This window comes from Sesamum indicum, linkage group LG5 (assembly GCF_026168435.1).
Source record: "Sesamum indicum cultivar Baizhima isolate 11 linkage group LG5, ASM2616843v1, whole genome shotgun sequence".
NCBI classification, from domain to species: domain Eukaryota; kingdom Viridiplantae; phylum Streptophyta; class Magnoliopsida; order Lamiales; family Pedaliaceae; genus Sesamum; species Sesamum indicum.
Genome location: NC_142661.1, coordinates 1,388,277 through 1,410,400, shown reverse-complemented (window position 1 = coordinate 1,410,400; position 22,124 = coordinate 1,388,277). Strand labels below are relative to the sequence as shown.

The 22,124-nt window shown below is 33.4% G+C and overlaps 1 protein-coding gene across 1 annotated transcript; it reads left to right on the top strand.

The window, feature by feature from the left end:
* Positions 1–20,366: 20,366 nt before the first annotated feature.
* On the top strand, positions 20,367–21,886 carry LOC105162864 (zinc finger protein CONSTANS-LIKE 5). Its single transcript, XM_011081017.3, has 2 exons — positions 20,367–21,243; positions 21,331–21,886. The coding sequence occupies exons 1-2, from the start codon at positions 20,491–20,493 to the stop codon at positions 21,691–21,693; spliced, it is 1,116 nt and encodes a 371-aa protein (XP_011079319.2). The 5' UTR covers positions 20,367–20,490; the 3' UTR covers positions 21,694–21,886.
* Positions 21,887–22,124: the final 238 nt, after the last annotated feature.

The following is a 22,124-nucleotide window of genomic DNA, read 5'->3' as shown; positions in this document are numbered from 1 at the left end:
AATACAAATCCAAATATACAATCTATCTCAAACGCATACTTATCTATCTTTATTTTTCTTTCTCTATTTTCAAAACACCAAAACAAACTACTCAAAATAGAAATTCAAATACTATGTATATTTTTTAATTTTTTAAATTAATAAATATTTTGGAATGGTGTTTGGGACGGTGTTGTTAAATACGAAATTGTTTAATTAAATAATTATTGTTGGGACGACATTTCAACATTTTCTCTTCATTTTCTTCCCCCAAATTCCTAACCACCCCCCTCCCCCCTCAATTGTCTCTCTCTCTCTCTCTCAGTTGCCGCACAACCCACCACCACCCGGCGCCCACCGACACACATGTACACCGTTTTACCAATTGACAAAACTGTCCAAAAATCCTCTAAAATATTTTGGGATGAGCTTTTTATAGGCGGACATTGTTTCATCTCAAAGTTGTCCTAAATCCGTTCCAACAGTGAATGGGACGATGAGCCATTCCAAGATCTGTCCCAATAAAGCTATTTTTTGTAGTGATTTTATAATGATCCTTAGAAAATAAATTAATATCAAGACAAAAATATTTTACTACTGTTGTTGCTTAATGTATTGCCCTTCTTATCACATATTTCTTGAATTTTCTTGTGGTTCTATTTGATGCATATCTGGTATGCATAGGGGATTAAGAGCTGAGATGCTTGTTTTTTATGTATTTTGTAGAGATGTTGGAAAACCACACAATAATAGAAAATTGTGAGCTCTTGGTATGCATATACTATGAAAATTAAATACATGTTTAATTAAATAACCGAAAGTTGTGTTGTATTAGTTGATAGGGGATTTGTATTTTTGCATAGCGGATAGGCATATGGGATTTGTATTTTTGTTGTTCACGTAATTGATTAAATATATTTGTTAAATATATATTACTTGAATGTATTTATTGTTGGGCTTTTAGCTTTCAGATGCCTCAAAGGTCTGCTCCACTGGTCCCATGACGTGGCAAGAGACGTGGGCATGGGCAGGTGGTCAGAAGCATCAATACACCCCATTGTGCCACCTCTGATCCCTCCTTTAACTATCCACCGCATCACAAAGCCCGTCAATGGACTCAATGTAGCATTCACCCTAGTAGTTAGGTTAGGATTTTTTATGTTTTTATTTTGAAATTCATTACAATACATTGTATTTTAATTATTTTAGTTAATTTTAATTTCTTTAATTTGAAAAGTATCGTCTTTAATTATAAATTGAATACAGTAAGATTTCACCCAATAAAAAATATAAAAAGAAAACCAATTTTTTTCTTCCAAAATTAACTAAAAATATGAACGAAATTTGGGACGATATTCCTTCCCAAATAAAAAAAGAAAACACGTCTCGAAGGTTGTCCAAAATGTCTTCCCAATAACCATTTAAAAATAATACGTCCGATTTAAAATTTACGTTCCAAACTATTCATAAGGTTGATCTAAACTTTTCTTTTTAATTAATTGTCCTTTGGATCTATTTTTCAACGGCTTTGGTAGATTGTCCCAAATTTCGCTCCAAATTATAGGACGGTTTTCACCAATCATCCAAAATATTTCAGGACGGGGCATTTTCACATGGACATTGGTTCGTCCCTGTAGAGTGGATATCAGACGAATCCTAACAACTGTTACAAAGATTTGGAGTACAAAATTCCTTAATATATACAAACCAATATATTACAGAAATAAAGAAACAATGACAGTGATAAGAGAACTAAAAGAAAAATAAATACTGTTAACAGATGATCGGCCCAAAATCTGTCAGATCCAACTAGAAAGGGACACGGTCACAAAAGTTCCATACCCAAAAGCACCAAGCTACAGTAACACCACGGATCACCGGCAAACCCAGACCACACAAACTGATCACTAAGATCACTTAGAAGCCTCACAACTCATGTTTTTCACAGACAAGAGGAGTAAGAGAGCTTTTCAGTATCTGTTTCGAGAAAGGAGAAGGGATACCCCTATTATATACGGTCGAGAGAAGAGGTGAGGATGGAAGGCCATTGAAGCTTTCCTTAAACCATTGGGTCGGTTTAGGAAATGTTCCATGGAAACCGGTGAGAGAGAAGGGAAGAAATCTCAGAGAGATTACAAAGAGATTTAGAGAGGATGAAGCAGTCGGCGCAAGAGAAGAAATGAGAGTTAGGGCAACACTGAGTAAATATAAGTACCAGGTAAGTAGGTCGGATCATGGGCTGGTTCTTGTGGGCTGCCGGGTGGCTTGGACTTGGGCCTATAAGTGGCCTACCAGAAATAAGGTCATGGGTCATACTATTAACACACTTCACCATGTACCAGACCTTAATAAAAGGTACTGGGTCCTGGAGTTTAATTTGGATCTGGCTTCTCATCATAGCCTTTGGCCCCGCTCCCTTGTTCCTGCAAAGGAAACAACATCTTACCTGCAATACAACTAGTCAGGAGTGAGATTTAAAATTATTTAGACAATTAAGAAACTTTTCAACAGGGAGACACTTAGTACCCATATCTGCTGGGTTTTCCTCAGATTTAACCTTTTCTAATTTGATAACCTCTTTGCTAACAATGTCACGAATAAAATGAAACCTTACATCAATGTGTTTAGTCCTATCGTGAAAAACAGGATTTCTACAAAGTTGGATTGAAGATTGACTATCTGAGAAAACAATGAGTTTGTTTTTGAGAAAATCAATTTCTTTAATGAGGCCTTCAAGCCAAATCGCTTCTTTAAACGCTTCAGTCGTAGCAATATATTCGGCCTCAGTGGTAGACAATGCAACAATATGTTGTAGTTGGGACTTCCAACTTATGCATGAGCCACACAAAGTGAAGATGTATGAAGTGGTGGATCTTCTACTATCCTTTTTATTTGCATAATTAGAATCCACATAACCAACAAGATTAATAGAATCAGAGAACTTGGAGAAGTTTATACCTATATTGTCAGTACCACGCAGATACCTTAGAAGCCATTTTAGGGCCTCCCAATGGGGAGGTCCAGGATTTGACATGTACCTGCTTAAACAACTTATAGCATATACAATATCAGGTCTAGTACATACCATAAGAAACATTATAGACCCAATGACATTAGAATAAGGGATCTTACTCATTTTCTCTTTTTTAGAAGTAGTTTTTGGACACTGATCTTTACATAATTGAAAATAAGCAGCTAATGGCACAAAAATGGGTTTAGAGTTTTCCATAGAAAACTTTTTCAAAATGGAATGAATGTAGGATTTTTTATTTAAAAGGATTGAAAAACTTTTTCTATTTCTACAAATATCCTTGCCAAGAATTCTTTTTGCGTCACCAAGGTTTTCATTTCAAAGTTTTTGGAAAGGTCCTTTTTTAATGATTCAACGAGTTTAATGCTAGAACTAGCAATGAGCATGCCATCAACATATAACACAAGAAAAATAGGCACATCATTCAAAATCTTGAAATACAGACAATGGTCGTAATCACTGCTTTTAAAATTTAGTGAAAGCATGAACATATCAAACTTTTTGTTCCATTGTCTTGGTGACTGTTTCAAACCATATAAAGATCTCTTTAACAAGCAAACATGATTGGGTTTGTTTTTATCAATAAAGCCAACAGGTTGTCGCATATAGATGCATTCATCAAGATCACCATGCAAGAAGGCAGTTTTGACATCCATTTGTTTCAATTCCCAATCAAAATGAGCAGTAAGAGCAAGGATAACACGTACAGTAGTGTATTTGACAACAGGTGAAAAAAATTCGTTATAGTCTATCCCTTCCTTTTGAGTGAACCCTTTGGCTACTAATCTAGCTTTATATTTTAAAGGGTATTCTTGTTTGATTGTAAAGATCCATTTGCAATTTACTAAGGAACAATCTTTTGGTTTAGGCACTAGATCCCAAGTATGGTTGTCTTTTAAAAACTTCATCTCCTCATTCATGGCATTAAGTCATTCTTTGGACTTAAGAGCTTCGTCTATGTTTGAAGGTTCAAATTTTCGTTCAAAATTTTCAATGTTGAGTGCTACTTGAAAATCATTAAGCCTAGAGGGGATCTTCCATTCTCTTCTACCCCTATTTCGCGCTAGTTGGTAATTTTCTAAGGGGTTTTCTAAGGGTTCTTCTTCTAAGTTTTGTTGATCAATATTCTCTATTACATTCTCTCCCTCTTCTTGGTTTATCCTCCACCTTATTAAAGGTCATATCATTAGGTTCTATTTCGGGTTTAGAAAGACAAGGTATCTCATTCTCATTAAAGGTCACATTTCTGCTAATAATGATCTTAAACTTAGGTTGGTTACGAACCCACAACCTATACCCTTTAACCCCATCAGGATAACCAATAAAAACACATTTCATAGAACGAGGTTCAAGTTTATCAGAATTCTGATGAACAAAAGCAGAGCAACCAAAAGTACGTAAAAGAGAAACATCAGGCTTCTTACGACTCCAAACAGTTTCAGGAGACTTGCCTAATAATGGCACAGAAGGAGACATATTTACCAAGTATGTAGCAGTTAAAACTGCTTCACCCCAAAATGATTTATGTAGGCCAGAACTAATCAGCAAACATCTAACTTTCTCAAGCAAAGTACGATTCATACGTTCAACAACACCATTTTGCTCTAGGGTGTAGGGATTGGTCCTGTGTCTCTTAATCCCAAATTTATCACAAAGATAATCAAAGTTTTTATTGCAAAACTCAAGTCCGTTATCAGTATACAAGGATTTAAGTCTTTTTTCAGTTTGGTTTTCAACAAGAGCTTTCCACTTCTCAAATTTTTCGAAAACCTTTGATTTGTGTTTCAACAAAAAAACAAACACTTTTCTTGAAAAGTTGTCAACAATTGAAAGAAAGTACTGATTCCCACCATGGGTGGGTTCCTTATAGGGGTGTCCATTTCGGTTAACCAAACCGAACTGCACAAGTTTACTTAGGCATTTCATCAAACACCTTCAAATCAATATTGTAAGTTAAATTTTTTTCATTTTCTTGTAAGAGTCTAAGATACCAAAGTAACCAAACCAGAAATCTTACCTGTCGTGACTCGGGTGAGATTGGTTTTGCACTTTTTCTGACTCAATCCGTAGATGGTCGCCGCCAGAGCTGGTGCCAAGGTGAATTTTTGTTTCAGTTTTTCGTTCTCAGTGAATCGCGAGTCGCGGTAGTCACCGGTGCAATGCTCTAAGTTTTCCTGTCGTTGTCCTCTCTTTTCTTTCTTCCTCTTTTCTATTGTTCTCTTCTCTCTGTTTGTAAGAGTCGTGAGACAAATGACTTCTTCACTCTTTAGAGTTCAGTACTTCAATATTCTACTCTTCTCTTTTCTTTAGTCTTTAGTCTTTATTAAAGACTCTTTACTAATATAAATTACATAATATTAATATTATAATATATATATAATTATATAATTTTTATATGTATAAAAAATATTTTTTTTTATAATTTACAGAATTTCAGTTTTCGGTTCGGTTCGGTCACCGAATTGGTGACCAAAAAACCGAACCGAAAACCGATTTTTTCTAAAAAAAAAAACTGAAACCGAATCGAAAATTCAGTTCGGTTTTCGGTTCGAACCGAATTTTTGATTTCGGTTCGGTTCGGCCGATTTTCAATTTTTTTTGCACACCCCTAGTTCCTTAGAGCCCTAAACATCAGCATGAACATAATCCAAAATACAGGAAGACATAGAGGGGTTAGGGGAAGGTGTAGCAGGGAAATGCATACGGTATTGTTTGCCCATAACACATTCATCACAAAATGGCAATTTGTCAACTTTATCACATAAGATACCTTCTTTGTTCAGAAATTCGAGTCTTTTTTGACTGATATACCCAAAACGTTTGTGCCAAAGAAAAGATTTATCATGCATGTTCACTGATGCAGCCATAGAATCATACGTGACAGAGCATAAATATAAGTTGCGTCTTTTTTCAGCTTTAAAAACAATGAGGGACCCTTTCATAATTTTCATAACGCCTTTTCCCCATCTACCCTCTAATCCCTCATCTTCTAATGCAGCAAATGAGATAAGATTATGGCTAAGTTCAGGAACATATCTAACATGTTTAAGAGTCACTCTATAACCATTATTGAAAATCAGAGAAATATCACCAATCCTTTTAATCTCACACCGTTTTTCATTTGCCATGGAGACAAAACCAAAATCACCAAGTTTGAGGTTTGAAAAAATATTTTTAAAAGGACTTATATGGAAAGTGCAACCAGAATCAACAAGTCATTCATACATGCTCATGATGCACAGAATTCACATCAGAAACAACAAACACTTCTCCAGATTCATCAGCAACATTATTCACCCTTTCTTTTTCATCAGTATTGTTATCTCTGTTATCTTTCCTTGGTTTTCTGCAATCTTTTATATAGTGACCTTTTATACCACAGTTATAACACCTTCATTATCTGGTTTTATCATCTCTATGTGAGTTATCCCTAGATCTGGATTTACCCCTATTGTTGTTTCTATTACGACTTTTGCTTCTACTGTTGTGTCTATAGCTGGAATTCCTAAATTTAGACCTCCCTCTAACAGAATTAACCTCATGTTGATTATTACTAGGTCTATTCGTTTTAAGGTCTATTTCTTTGCTTTTTAGTCCATTCACAACAGTATCAAGGTTCACATTATCTCTATCGTATTTAATAGCAGCTTTCACATCAGAATAAGTATAAGGTATAGCATTCAAAAGCACAATAGGAGAATACTCATCAATATTCTTGTCACCAGTCACTTTTATATCTTGAACCAATTTAGTGAAATCATCCAAATTCTCATCAATATTTTAAGACAAATCAAGCTTGTATCTAAAAAATTTCTCAAGCAAAAATAGGTTACTAGGCAAGGATGTTTCAGTATAAAGTTCTTCTAATTTTTTCCATAAATCTCTTGCAGAATTTTGTTTACCAACTTTTCTTAAAACGTTATCAGACAAATTAAGAATAATGGAGGAATAGGCATAGTCATCACTTTCCAAAAGTTTTTTTCAGAAATAGTGTCACTGTATCTACCATCTATTGCTTTAAAAACCTTTTGTTGAATCAAAATACCCTTCATTTTTTGCTGCCAGATTGAAAAATCACCCTTTTCGTCAAACTATTGCAAATTGTATCCAGTCATTAATAAAGATTTTCTTTAGAAAAGGTAAGAGTAGGTTTTTCAAAAAATATCAGAGAAAATGGGTTTGCAGCGGAATTAATCAAGAAACAGTCACAGGACTTAGGAGCAAAAAATATCACAAAATCAAAAAATAGATCACAGTGATAGATATTCAGGACAGTTTTTAAAGCAGTTTAAGTTACGGATTTAATGCGGTTAAAAAATAATTATTCCAAATCACAAATTTCAACAGAGATGAAATTTAGTAAGTCACAAGGAGTATATCAACGAGTTAGAGATAATATAAGATAATATATATCACAATCCACAGTTATCCAGAAAAATGGGTTCAAATGCAGTTTATCAGTTCACCATGAACATGCACAGAGCAACAGTAGCAGTTTAAGAAAAATACCAGATCTCACGAGATAATCAACAGTTAAATAATAAATAAAAAACAACCACGAGACCGAGGCCTCTCCAGCCTAACACCCAATCCAGATACCCGACGACCTTACGGGTCCGACCAGGAGGGTAATTAGGGGGATAAGCACCTCAGAAAAATAATACGAGATACACTAACAGAAATAAGTCGCAGAATGTAAAGAGAGAGTTTAGAGGTTACCGTCACTGTAAGCTTTCGGATCAGAGCAGCCTCTAATACCACTGTAGAGTGGATATCAGACGAATCCTAACAACTATTACAAGATTTGGATTACAAAACTCCTTTAATATATACAAACCAATATATTACAGAAATAAAGAAACAATGACAGTGATAAGAGAACTAAAAGAAAAACAAACACTATTAACAGATGATCGGCTCAGAATCTGCCAGATCCAACTAGAAAGGGACACAGTCACAAAAGTTCCGTACCCAAAAGCACCAAGCCACAGTAACACCACGGATCACCGACAAACCCAGACCACAAGCTGATCACTAAGATCACTTTTCTCACACTGTTGCTTAGAAGCCTCACAATTCACGTATTTCACAGAGAAGAGGAGTAAGAGAGTTTTTCAATATCTGTTTCGAGGAAGGAGAAGGGACACCCCTATTATATACAGTCGAGAGAAGAGGTGAGGATGGAAGGCCATTGAAGCTTTCCTTAAACCATTGGGTTGGTTTAGGAAATGTTCCATGGAAACCGGTGAGAGAGAAGGGAAGAAATCTCAGAGAGATTACAGAGAGATTTAGAGAGGATGAAGCAATTGGCGCAAGAGAAGAAATGAGAGTTAGGGCAACACTGAGTGAATATAAGTACCAGGTAAGTGGGTCGGGTCATGGGCCGGTTCTTGTGGGCTACCGGGTGGCTTGGACTTGGGCCTATAAGTGGCCTACCAAAAATTAGGTCATGGGCCATAATATTAACAGTCCCAAAATTCGTTCCAACAATAAAAAGCGACGAAAAGTCATTTCAACATCTATTCCAAATTCCATCTGAATAAGTCCTTTTTTTTTTTTTTTTTGTAGTGTGTATATAATTTCTAAAAAATTATTATGTAACTGTTAAGAGAAACTAGCATAGTAAAGTTTAAGTTGCTAGAGGAATACTATGAGAATATCTGAAAATGTATTCCAACCTAATTATTTGCAATCTGCACTATATATTAAAGCAGATAATCTTTTTGGTGTTTTTCTTATTTTTATCTGCTTTTATTTAATTTATTTTTTTATTCTTTAATTTAACTTCTCATTCCTCCACTATCTATTGATAGTGACTTTTTTTTTTTATTTTTATGCATCTATTTTGTCATTATTTTTTATAAATTTAAAAATACTTTATTATTCTGTATATAATTTATTAAATAATAAGTATTTAATAAATATTTTGTATTAAATAATATTATAGAATTTGCAAGAGTGTACCATATATTATTAGTATATATATATATATTTTGTCACTTTAAAATAAATTTATAACATAGGCAGGCATAATAGTTGCTCCAAACGCAACTCTTCGGCCAACATTTGGGCCTGCTCAGCACTCAGCAGTAACCCCTAAAGAATTCTTACTTCCCAGAGGCTGTATAAAGTTTGACGGATTTTTGGATTTAACTAAAGAATTTAGATAAATAATTTCAAATCTTTTTAATATATTATTTGAAATCTAATAAGTATAGAAATTTTCAAATAAATTTAAAAAAAATGTTATTAGATATTTGAATAACATGATTCTAAATCCATCCATTCAAATGTAATGTGAATAAACTCGTTCCCCTCTATATGTCTATTGCATTCCACTATAAATTTAATACGTAGGGATCTAGTCTTGGAATCTCAATTATTGTCGATATATGTATGTTACATTCTAATTTGAATCCGAGAATTTTAATCGAAAGTCATTTATCAACAAACTTGGCACGTCTTATTTTGATTTTTCATTATTCATCTGGTTAGGGATGGCAAATAGACAGGTAGGATGGAGGCCCGTCCTGTGCCAATCCTATTTTCGGAAGAGGTTTTGATTTTACGTAGGGGTGGTGATTTGGGTTAGAACCTATGAGTCCAGTTTAGCCTAACCAACGAGTTTAAGTGGGTAGAATTTAATAAAATTTATTACACCATAGATTTTATATGAGTTAGTGATGAATTTTCCGTGAATTAGTGACAGATTTTAAATGGGTATAATCTATGATTTAGTTATGTAAATTAATTATTGATCTAGTTGTACTATATATCAAATATTTCCAAATTTAAAAAAAAATCACCTTTTTTTTAAAATATAAACAAATTTATCAAACTATATTTAATATGATTTAGTTCAGCATAATGAAAATTTATTGTACGTGTATAGATCTGATATGGGTTGGTGATGCATATAAACGGATCAACTCATGGTTTTATTGTTTAAGTTTAATGTTGATTTAGTTATACTACATTCACTAACTATATAGTTCTACATTTTCTAACTATTTTTATTTTTTAATAAGAAATAAATTTCACAAAATATATTTAGTAATTAATATTTTTAAAATTAATTAAAAATAAAATAAAATGAAGGGTTTTATATAAATAATTAAAATTTATAATTTCGATGTGACCATGTAAATATTTTATTTAATAAATCAAACATTTTATAATTGAACTAGCATCCAAGATCAAATAAACAAATAACTTTATTACTGCTATAGGAAATCCACAATTTAATTCTACAAATAAATATGGAGTGATCCTGTTCGAAAATGTGATTGTGGATGACGACTTTGATCACCTTAATTTCTTCGAATGGATCTGTAAATCTGAAGAACAAAAGGTTAGATTAGTCGGGATCGTCCCTTACGAGAACACTCCGACGTCCAAATTAGAATATATACTTTAAACTGAGGTATATGTTGTTAACAGAAAAAGACTTTGGGTATTTCAAATGAAATTACCTCTCAACCATTCAGACCCAGTATTTATAGGATAACTCCGAATACATAAGGTAGGTGCGCATATTATAATCTTTGACTTCCTTTTATAGATCAAACGGCTCAACCTTAATTATGCCTACTGATCATAAGGCGGACAAACCTCCTTGACTCTGGGCATAAACTCAGCTTTGAGGTTTCTTCCTTTCTTGGAGAGATTAACATATCTTTCTCCAAAATTATTCATTTACCCTTAATGAGGGGTATTTTTGTCCTTTCAGTAATTTTACCATTATCATGGAGAAATTGATTTACGCTATTCATTTCATGACATGTTGTGAAAAATGTGGTATTTTGTATACATTAAGAGTTTTTTATTTTGTAATTTTGATGCGTGCGCAAATAGCACGGGTCCAACACGTTTGGACTTTCATTTTGAATATGGGCCAATGAGTGTAAAGACTTAGGAAATGGGACCTGCAAAACAACACATTAGCACTCCAACGCTAAGTTAGTACCGGATTTAAGAGAAGATAATCGTAAAAAAAAAAATGAAACATAATAGGAAATCGTGATATGATGATAGAATTGTGAGAAAGAATATGCTAAGTTTACGAGAGAATGCTTGATGAATGTTAAAAATAATGCTCGAACTTCTGGAGAGTGTCCCCTGCCTGAGGGACCAAACTTGTATTTATAAAGGATTGCCCCTATCCGATTGGGGTCTGTACTTCTTCCTTCATTTTCGGAGGAAAAAGGATAAGGGTGGTTAGATAGGCATGATCTGCCTTTATCATCTACTAAACTTGCTTATGGTCGTGTATTTTCTAGTTGAGGGAGACCTTTTGCTGGTGATGACTCCTAATCGTCGGGAGTCTCAACCGCCGTCCAAGGCTCTAGGGAGACCTCTCTTGAACTTATCTTCCAAGAGTAAACTCGACGAGCGAGCTGTATACCACGTGGAAGCCATATGACATCATTCAAATTTAATAAATGAATGTTTAATGTACATGGTTACTTTAATAATATAAGTTTAATCGTATTATATTACAAATGGTAGTAATTAAAGATATTTTTATTATTATATAAATTTTTAATTTTTTTAAAATTAAATATAAAGAAATAATTACCACCGATCCAACCTAACCTTTCCGCACGTCAGCTCATTTTAAACCTATTGGTTTAGTCTCATTTTACCCAATCAGACCATTTACCACCCCTAATTATTTTATAAATTTGATTAATGTGTAAAAGAGTACAACAACCCTAATTTTACGATCCAATCATATTGAGAGCATATTTCTTGTCTTGCTTCCATTTCGGACTTACCCAGATAATATTTGCTAATATATTAATATGTATTTTTTATTTTATTTAATACATATATTTGCAAAATAAATTTTATTTTAAACATAATAATATCTTATTAAATATTTAAAAATAATAATTTTATTCTAAAAAATATATATTAATTAAATTGAATTAAAAGATTAAATCCGTCAAGTTTAAAAAGCCGGGATGGGCCCAATATGAGTTTGAGGCGATGCGTGGCTTGAGAATTCTAATTCCAATTATGGAGGTTGAGCTAGGTTTCTGGTCTCAAATAAAGCAAATCCGTTTTGTTGTCATTTCTATCCCTAATTGAAACACTTATTTATATTTGAACCGATGAGAACTCGATAAATCAAATATTTTGATAAAAGTTACCGTCACATGTCATATATCTGATTGATTCCTCTCTCTTTTCTCAATTAACTCTTATTAGAGAGCCATTGTCGACCGTCGGACCATGAGATCATCATGACAAAAAAAAAAAAAAATAAAAAGAAAGAAAAGGTGGAAGCAATGGGGGGCAGGAGGAGAATGTCCCCTGCACTGCACCAAACCGCACATGGGCGCGCCCTCACTGTCAGGGGTTGGCACTGTCCCTCTCTCCCCCCTAAATCTGGCGAAACACCACGTGAGACTTTATCCTCTGTGCCTCAAATCACGGTGCACAGTGGAACCCACGTTCCCAAAATGCCCTCACCCCAACCAAAACACTTGACTTGAAATTAGGGTGTCAATTAGACTCGTACTCAACAGAATTCGTCTTGGACTTGCTCATCCAAAATTTATTAATCGCTGCGGCTAATGAGTCCTGAAATTAGGAACACGTTTGGGTCCGAGTTGGGCTCGGGTCTATAGAGACTCGATCCAAATCCGAACCAAATATATATATAATATATAATTTATTATTTATGTATAATATATATATTTTTCTTATTAATAAGTTTATTTAATAATAAAATATTATTTTTTGTTTGTTTATCGTTAAATATTTGTTCAACAGTTGAAAAATTAAAAAAATATCCCACAATTCTTGACGAGGAGAAGATTAATGAAGATGTTGTAAAAATTTATTTTAGATTTGAATATTTGAGGAATAAATTTATTTCTAACTAATATGTTGGATTTTTCTTATATTTGTACAATAAATAAAATAAATTAAAAATATAACCGAATCCACAAAGTTAGATCCACCCCGATGAATTTTGTACCGGACGAAAATGTAAGAAAACCAAGTTCAAGGCGGGTTCTAAATCCGTTCTGAAGTTGGCAAGACGGGTCCCAAATCTACCTGGATCCGCCCCGACCCTACCCCATTACCACCCGTGCTTGGTATCAGTTTGCTCAGCATTTAGTGCAACGCGCTTATCAAAGTACTACTGCTGCACCTACCCTCGGAAGCTGGGATGCGGTCCCAAGGGTAGTATTGTAATCCACATTCCACTTGCTGACGCACTCAATGATGTCACCACCACCCTCTATTAAAACTAAATTGTTAGATGCGTCGGTCATAGCGATTGAATTTCTGATGCGTCTATATAATTAATTTTATTTAATTATGTATTTATTTAATTAAATCAGTTATCGTCGTGTGTACGGTCTCTGCAAGCATATAAAAATAAAAATATTTATGAGATAAAAAGGAAAAAAATTGAAAATAAACAATAATAGAGCAAGGTCAGAGAGAAAAAAATAAATTATAATTATAAATTCATTAAAATTATAAAAATTTGTGAGGAAAAAAATATAAATAAGTAAGACGAGAGAGAAACGTGGAGTAAAGAGTGATAGAAAAGAAATTACAATTGTAAGATTATTAAAAAAATATTAAATACTATTTTGATGAATTTTTCGTTTTTAAAGGGATTAAATAAATTAAAGGGTAAATTTGGATATTTAAAGAAATATTTTATTTTATAATAGTATAGATATAAAGATATACTAATAATTAAGGTTAATTACACAATCCTCCCTCAGATATGGTGTATTTATACGCAGACCTCATCTGGTTTGAAACATTATATCTAGTAATCATGTGGTTTTGCTTTCTAACAAATAAGTTCTTTCGTTGATCAAAATGCACCGAATTTATTGATATTAACAAAAAAAAGGGTTAAATATTCTTATTTTATGTCCAAATTACCCCTTTTCACAAGTTGATGCATGTAGAGATGTATATATTCACCGTTTTAAAAATAATTTAGTTAGAATATATATATATATGGATATAACGATCAATTTCATTACACTGATTATATATAAAATAAATAAATCAAAAATAAAATTTATATTTATATTTATGAAATTCGAATTTATAATTTTTATTATAGTATGTTTGATTAATTAATTGAAATTTTTTATTTCTGAGTAATAAAAAAGTGATAATGATGATGATATGCGTGGTAATCATACGCATGCTATAATTAGGAAGTGGAAGGTGGGTGAAAGCGTGCTTCCTGTCCTGAGAAGGATCCAGAACATTTTCCACTAATAGCAAAAAGTCGTGTACTAATTTGATAATAATTTTTGTCAAGTGCGACTTAAGTCTTGTCATAGCTGCTCTTTAACTTCTGATTTAATTACGTACGTGTCCTAAAGTTAAGTGCTTGTCCCTATAATTAATGCATAAATTTGAGACAAGTTCTCTACTCTCCAGGTGGCATCAATCTGTAATAACAATTACTGCACATTCCCCCCCCCCCCCCCACCCACCCCCACCCACATGCTTCTCTCTTATTATTTATTTTATAAATAATTTTTTAAAGTAACAACGATAAGTTATCATAAATTATACTAAATAATTTTTAATTATTTTTATTGAATATCAATCTTTAATTAAAAATCAGCACAATAATTATACTCTAATTAATAATATTTAATTCAACAAACACATACTATTACAATGAAAACAACACCTACAAAGCAGTAGAATCAACATCCCATCTATAAGATGGGATCCGAACCTATGATTTTTAAGGTAATGTGGCCTCAATTTCGCCAGTTGAATTAGGCCATATCGATTCATAAGATTAAATTTTATTATCTATATTTTTTAATATTTGATAGATAAAATAAGGAAATAGAATTTTGGGAAATGAGATTCTTTTTGGTAACCATTCCCGATTCTCATAATTTCTGCTATTATAAATAGGAGTTCAGGTAGATCAAAGAGATAACAAATTCATTCAGCAAGGCTACTCAATTTCCACTCTTTTTCAACTCTTCTTCACACACGGTCGAGTTTCAAGCACTGTTTTGATACTTTCAGCATTCTAAATACAAGTTTCACACATTTAATTTTTTTTTGTTTAACGAAAATTTTTATCCAAATTAAGATTGATCAAATCAAATAAATCACAAAGCAAGTGCGATATACTTGCTATATTATCGATCATTTTTTCTGAATTATACATCAATCACAATATAAACGTATCGTACTTGCTATAAAATTGGTTCAGGCTTGGCATAATCCGATCTGGATTATAATTTTCCTACATTGACATTCGTCCTTTATTTCATCTCAAACACATTATTGACTTAAACATCAAAATATTAATTCTTATTTTGTAAGTTACTCATCTGATATTTTACAATTTCAAAAAAATCTTTCGATCTATATGATGTTACTGAACTACGTACACATCAATATCATAAAAAAGCTAAATTTATTTTAAGAAAACCTCGATTTCCACTTAAGGAAAAGAACTATATATATAGGGTAAATTACAATGACCTCTCTTAAAGTTAGGCATAATAATGAATGTCCCCTCGTTATTTAAAAAATTATAAATGCCCCTCTGATATTTAATGAAATTATGTAATTTTTATATGGAGGTATAAAATTGTCAACTTTGCTATTATTGTAATTTTTTTTAAATAATTAAAAACTTATAAAATAATCGAACAGAATGGATGATTTTTTTCCTAAAAAATTATTCATTTAGTCCATAAAAAAATTAAAAAATAATAATAGTTTTTAATCCACATGGACATTTTGATCAATTTAGCATAAAAAATTGATAAAAACCTAACAAATAGGACTAATTGTTTTACGACCGTTAAAATTTTTTCGTAATTATGTTAAAAATCAGAAAATATCGTAATTTATCCATATATGTATACATATAGATATTTATTGTAGAGATACATATATATAATATTCTGACATAAATATAGATATAAATATTCACTCACACAACGATTGATGTGTCAGGAAGAGGATAGACGCGTGGCTGGACCAATCAAAAGCTGCCGCATGCCCCACCCCACCTCAATACTATTTATTGAAATTTCCACTCATTAAAGATAATATATTAAAACTTTAACTTCAAGAAATAAAATCAGAAAAAAATACAATAAAATAAAAAAAACCATTTATCAATCCGGACACGACCCGAGATCTGATCTAACGGCTAAAACACAAGTAAATTTTTATTTGTTTTTTTCAGTCGACTTAGCTTACGCGTCACTTAATTCCTAAATGGATTAATTAATTAAAAAATGAAGCAATTTTTCAAAATTAAGGTGTCAATCATTGAGCAAAAAGTAATTAATAAATAAATCCCCATTAAACAGACTCGCCATCACTAAAAAAAAATATAATATTTAATTATAATAATTACACAATTAAAAAGACATAAACATAATAACTAATTGTTAATCACGACAACACAATATTTATTGACTGTATATTTTACGAGGATCATTAAAATATTTTTTATAGTTAAAAATAATGCAGAATATTTTTGCTATGCACGTACTCTTGCTTGGTGCTATTCTTGATAATGTTCGATTTAGTGCGGAACTACTATTTTCTGTTAGCTCATGTGATCTTTATCGCTTATGGCGGATCCCTTGACCTGCTGAGGGTGAAGCCCCAGAATGACGTATGATTGTATTGTACTCGTGTACTTCTTGTTTTATGAATTTACTTTTATTCGAAAAAAAAAAAGTATGTATTTTTCTATTAGTAGACTTTCTCATGTACGAGGAAAAAAAAATTAATATCATTGAGAAATTAAATATATAGTGATAGTATCATGAAATTGATCATTTATGATATAGGCAACTTTTTAAAAGAATTATATTTGAATAGTCACATTGATTAGTGTCAACTTTGAATATAGTGATAACTATATTAAATTATTATGTATAAATTAAATGTTTAGAGGGGGGGGGGTGACAACTTATTGCATAATATTTCTGCATTATTTTCATCATTAATGAAATAGTTGAAATCATTATTACGGTAAATTGCAATTTACATTCCATAATTTATACTGTTTGCGATTTTGGTCCTATTATTTTATAACTCAACATATTTAATCCCATAAATTCAAAAACAAATTGTGATTTATGTTTCACTAATTAAATTCTTGACGGAATTAAATTCTTGGGGTTAAGTTAAAAGCACGTACTCCTTCCGTCAAGAAATTAACAGAATATGTCAATGGAATTTAAATTGTAATTTTTCTTTGACTTATGAGACTAAATGTGCTGAGTTGTAAAACAATGGGACTAAAATTACAAACGATGTAAGTTGTGGAACATAAATTGCAATTGAACGAACAATGAGCACGAGAAGAAATTAATTGTAAGCATAATAAAATTTTCAATTATGAGATGAAATGTACGTAAGCATATCTTACCAAATTTAATCGTAAATTAAAAAGAATCCTAATATATGGGATCAAAAATACCAATTTTTTCAATGGTATTGGACATATAAAATGCTTTTGGATATATTTATATATTTTTCTTCTGATTTAATTACATGTAAAAGTTTTATTAAAATTGACATGATTACAATTTAAATAAATAAAAAAAATTGATGGTCGGTGCAATGAGCTATAATATTTGACAATAATAAAGGCACTTTTACCATAAATAAGATATTATAATGTCTGTACTATATTGCTGCCTTCTTTCTTATTTTCCTTTTGGATGAATGTCTTTAATCCCTAGCTTAGATTGTCCCTACTAATTTCCTATTTAGCACATGCTAAATAGGTTTTATTATCATTTTAATCTCATAATTATAACCGTTAGGTATTCTGATTCTTTAAAAAATAAAATTAACGATCTTGAGGGCGATTCAATGCACACTTCGGTTCGATTGGCCAAATCGAGTTTGGGCTACTGACGTCTTATGGGCTGCTCGCAGATGGAGAGACAAACATTATGTTTCTACGGCCTGTCGCGCTCTTTTGGCCTCGTGTCTGTACCATATCTGGCGCGACCGCAACACTAGGCGGTTTGATAGAGTACATAAAGATACACGCACTATGGGTGCGCTGATAGTTCGAGATGTGCAACAGGAGATTCTTAATATAGAATTACCTACTGCTATTTGCACTTGTGCGCTTTACCGCTTATGCCAGATTCCTTGGCCTGTTGATGAAACCGCTTAAATTAAGTAAATTGTATTGTACTATTGTATTTTTTTTTACTTAATAAAAATTACATTTACCGAAAAAAAAAACTAACAATTTTGCTCTGCAAATCCTCACGATTTAAGGACATATTATGCAGAAGATCTGAAAATTGGCAGCAAAACAACACGTGCAGGTCACGTGTGTCCTTAAATTTCAGCGAACACAAATTCAAAATAAAGAACACAAACTGATAAATTGAACTACAAGAAAAATACAGACATATTATATATATATATATATGTATATGCTTCCCATTTGCCCGAACTTTTTATGATTTGAACGTGAAAGTGATATATAATTTTAAAGTATGAGAAATCACACAAAATGTATGTAATATATATGCAGATGAGTTCCCCCTTTTCACCTTTTATTATGCATAGGAAATTCGTTTTCAACTTTGATAAAAAAGGTACAACTTTTATTTAACTTTGGAGATGAGCTAAATTTGAAGTGTGAAGGGAAAAGGCAGTTCCTTTTTTGGGGTGGAAAGTAAAAGAAAAAAGAGTTTTATTTTCTCGTGATCTAAGTCTCTATGAAGGAGAGCTGTTAGTATAGCTTTACAACTTTGAACATGTCGCCCCATCACAATCTACTTGACCCAACCACCCCCCCCCCCACCCCACCCCCCCCATTTGCCACAATCAACTGGTAAAATAGTTGATTGGTCTATTGTTCTTGAAAATTACGGGTCAATTGTGACCTTAATTCTTTTTAAATATCTATTTATAGTATATATAAATGCTTACATATAAATTCTTTTTTTGATTTGTTCTTTCATAATCATCGTCATTAAAAATAATCCGCTTTCATATCAATAATGATGGGAAAAATCCTATTTTATTTAAAAAAAAGTATATTTTACCTCTAAAATGCCCTAAAATTATAGGCGCATTTTCTATCGGGTCGGGTCTAGCGACTCGACTCTGACAACTCGGGACACGCGGAAGATGCCTGTTGGACCAACAAGACCTTGCTTTTACAATCTTGAAACCATACACTGACATAAGCATAAGAGGATCTTAATTGGGGGACACCCCATCAAGTCTTATGATCTGTTTCTCTTTCTCAGGACCCCTTGCATTAGTCTGGTAGAAGTAGCGACCTCGAACCACTTGAAGGACCAGTTCACCTGATCAACAAAGTTGCGCAAATTTCGAACCGAATCAAATAATAATAATCATAAAAGTAGTATGACTAATATGTTTAGACATCATATGCAAATTAGTTATAATTGATCGAATTGAAATTTTGTTGCAAAGATTGTTCTATTTTCTACTTTATTCAGTATATTCATGCATAAATTTTTTTCCAAAATAAAATTAGGGTGTTCAAAATTCGATAAATTTACTGTAAATATGTCGAATTGAATTTTCGGTTTGTGCCGAGTACTGGACCAAAAATTCAGTTCTGTGTTTGATCTTTTTTTTTTTTTGATGATCCAAGTTTTGATTTTTTACTACGGTATATACTGAAAATGATCAATACCAAATTTTAAATATATATTTTTGTATTATAAATTCATAAATATATAATTAGTATTAAGTATATAAATTATATTATAGATATAGATATATTATTATAATTTTATTGATTAAAATTGAAAATTGGTACCGGTGACTTAGAATCATAAAATGCATGGTTTTTTTTAATTTAAAATTTAATTAATTCGACTTTAAACTGAGTTGAAATAATTTTTTTTATTATTATCGAATCAAACAAAGTAATTTAATTTGTCATTTTGAAGTACTAAGGTCTTGATTAATTAAATTATCGATTCATTTCGATTAATCAAACTACTCCGTCCTAAATATAATATATGATGTCATTCTTAATTTATATAAATGAATATTTCATTATATAGTAAAAAGTAATATTATATGTATCAAAATAAAACCATAAAATAAAACACTAAACCAACAATAACCACCCCACCACCCCCACCCCCACCCCCCCCTTCCGACCCACCCCACCACCGCCGTGAAATGTAGGCCCTACGTCGGCGCAGACAAATGACAACTGCTTAAATACCAAAAATCACTTGGGTATCAACAAACCTTTTATGTGGCTAGATATGGATCCACGTGTCAGCAATTAGATTTGCCTCTCTCCTCTAGGGATAGATACAGATACAAACTTCTCCACATTGGAACCCACACCACTATTTCATCCTCGTCATCACTCATCTTTCCAGAGAGAGAAACCCAAGAGTGAGAGAGAGAGAGACAGAGAGAGACCATTCTTTCCTACCCATATCATCGAAATTAACGAAATGGGAATCTCCCACGACGGTGCCGGAGTTGCCCGGCCGCCCAAGTCTTTTACGCCCGGGTGGAACGTGGCGGCCAAGCCCTGCGACTACTGCAGCTCCGCCGCCGCGCTCCTCTTCTGCCACGCACACTCTGCCTTCATGTGCATGGCCTGCGACTCCAAGGTGCACGCTTCTGACGACAAGCATGAGCGGGTCTGGATGTGCGAGGTGTGTGAGCACGCCCCCGCCGCCGTCACTTGCAAGGCGGACGCCGCCGCGCTATGTGTCTCCTGCGATCGCGATATCCACTCCGCCAACCCCCTCGCCCGTCGCCACGAGCGTGTTGCGGTGGTTCCCTTCTACGAGACCGCCGAATCCATGTTGATGACATCATCCGGCGCTGCCAACCTCTCGGTGCCAGTCAGCGGCTCCGCCAGTGACATGTTCGCCGCTCCACCGAGCGACGGAGATTCGTGGGCTTCCACTAACCCGATTTTTGCAACCAAACTTCCGGCGGATACTCCGGTCGACGTAAAATCACTGGAATTCTTCTTCTCGGACTCGGATCAGTTCCTGGATTTCGACAACTACCAAATTTCCTCACAGACTTACGGCGGCGACAGTGTTGTCCCTGTCCAAACAACCATCAAACCGTCGGTCCCCGTTCAGTCAACTCATCAATTCTCGCCGGAAAACCGGTTCGAGATCGACTTCACGAGATCAAGAATCGCTTCTTACAACAGCAACTACACCACCCCATCTCTCAGCCACAGTGTAAGTCCCACTCACCAATCCTCTTTCTCCTCGATTAAACTGTAATTAATTACGATTAATTAAGCTAAATTATAATCAAACTCTCAGGTCTCATCATCGTCAATGGACGTCGGAATCGTGCCGGAGGGTAGCTCCATGTCAGAAATATCATACTCTTTCCCAAGAACAATGAGCACGTCAAGCTTTGATCTAAGCGCAAACCCAGCTCCACAACCAGCCGGACTTGACCGAGAAGCTAGGGTTTTGAGGTACAAGGAGAAGAGAAAGAACCGCAAATTCGACAAGACCATCCGTTATGCTTCCCGGAAGGCGTACGCGGAAACCCGGCCAAGAATTAAAGGCCGCTTCGCTAAAAGAACCGATTCTGAGTCCGATATCGACGGAATATTCAGCTCCGGCGGTGGTAGTTTCTTCGGCGACGCAAGATACGGAGTGGTCCCGTCTTTCTGACGCCGGCTGAGAGTAATTCTCCGGTGGGTATTAAATTAAATCATATATAATTGAAGCAAAATATGTTAGTAATTAAAATTCTGGTGCTGTTCTTCATCTGACTGTTGAATTCCAGGGAAATTTGTATCACTTCTAAATTAATATTGATAAAGCCCAGCAACTTTTTTGTTGAAGTGAAGGGCTTTTTGTTTAAGTTTGTTAGTCAACTTTTACTTCAACTTTCTCGCCTTTATTATTGGGGCATTTGATCATACCACCAAAATTTCTAATTCAAATTAAATATAGACATATTGAATTAGTTATATCCTAAGTCTATTTTTTCTATAATTTTTTTTTGAAGTAAGAACGATAAATTATTATTAATTAAAATAAATTGATTATAACTATTGTCACTATTTAATAAAGATCATTACAACAATCATATTCTAATT

What these genes read in the sequence shown, in the direction of transcription:
- LOC105162864 (XM_011081017.3), top strand. Translation starts at nt 20,491, where the DNA reads ATGGGAATCTCCCACGACGGTGCCGGAGTTGCCCGGCCGCCCAAGTCT. An exon ending in CCCCATCTCTCAGCCACAGT is followed by an intron (nt 21,244 to 21,330) that starts GTAAGTCCCACT and finishes TCAAACTCTCAG; the next exon opens with GTCTCATCATCGTCAATGGA.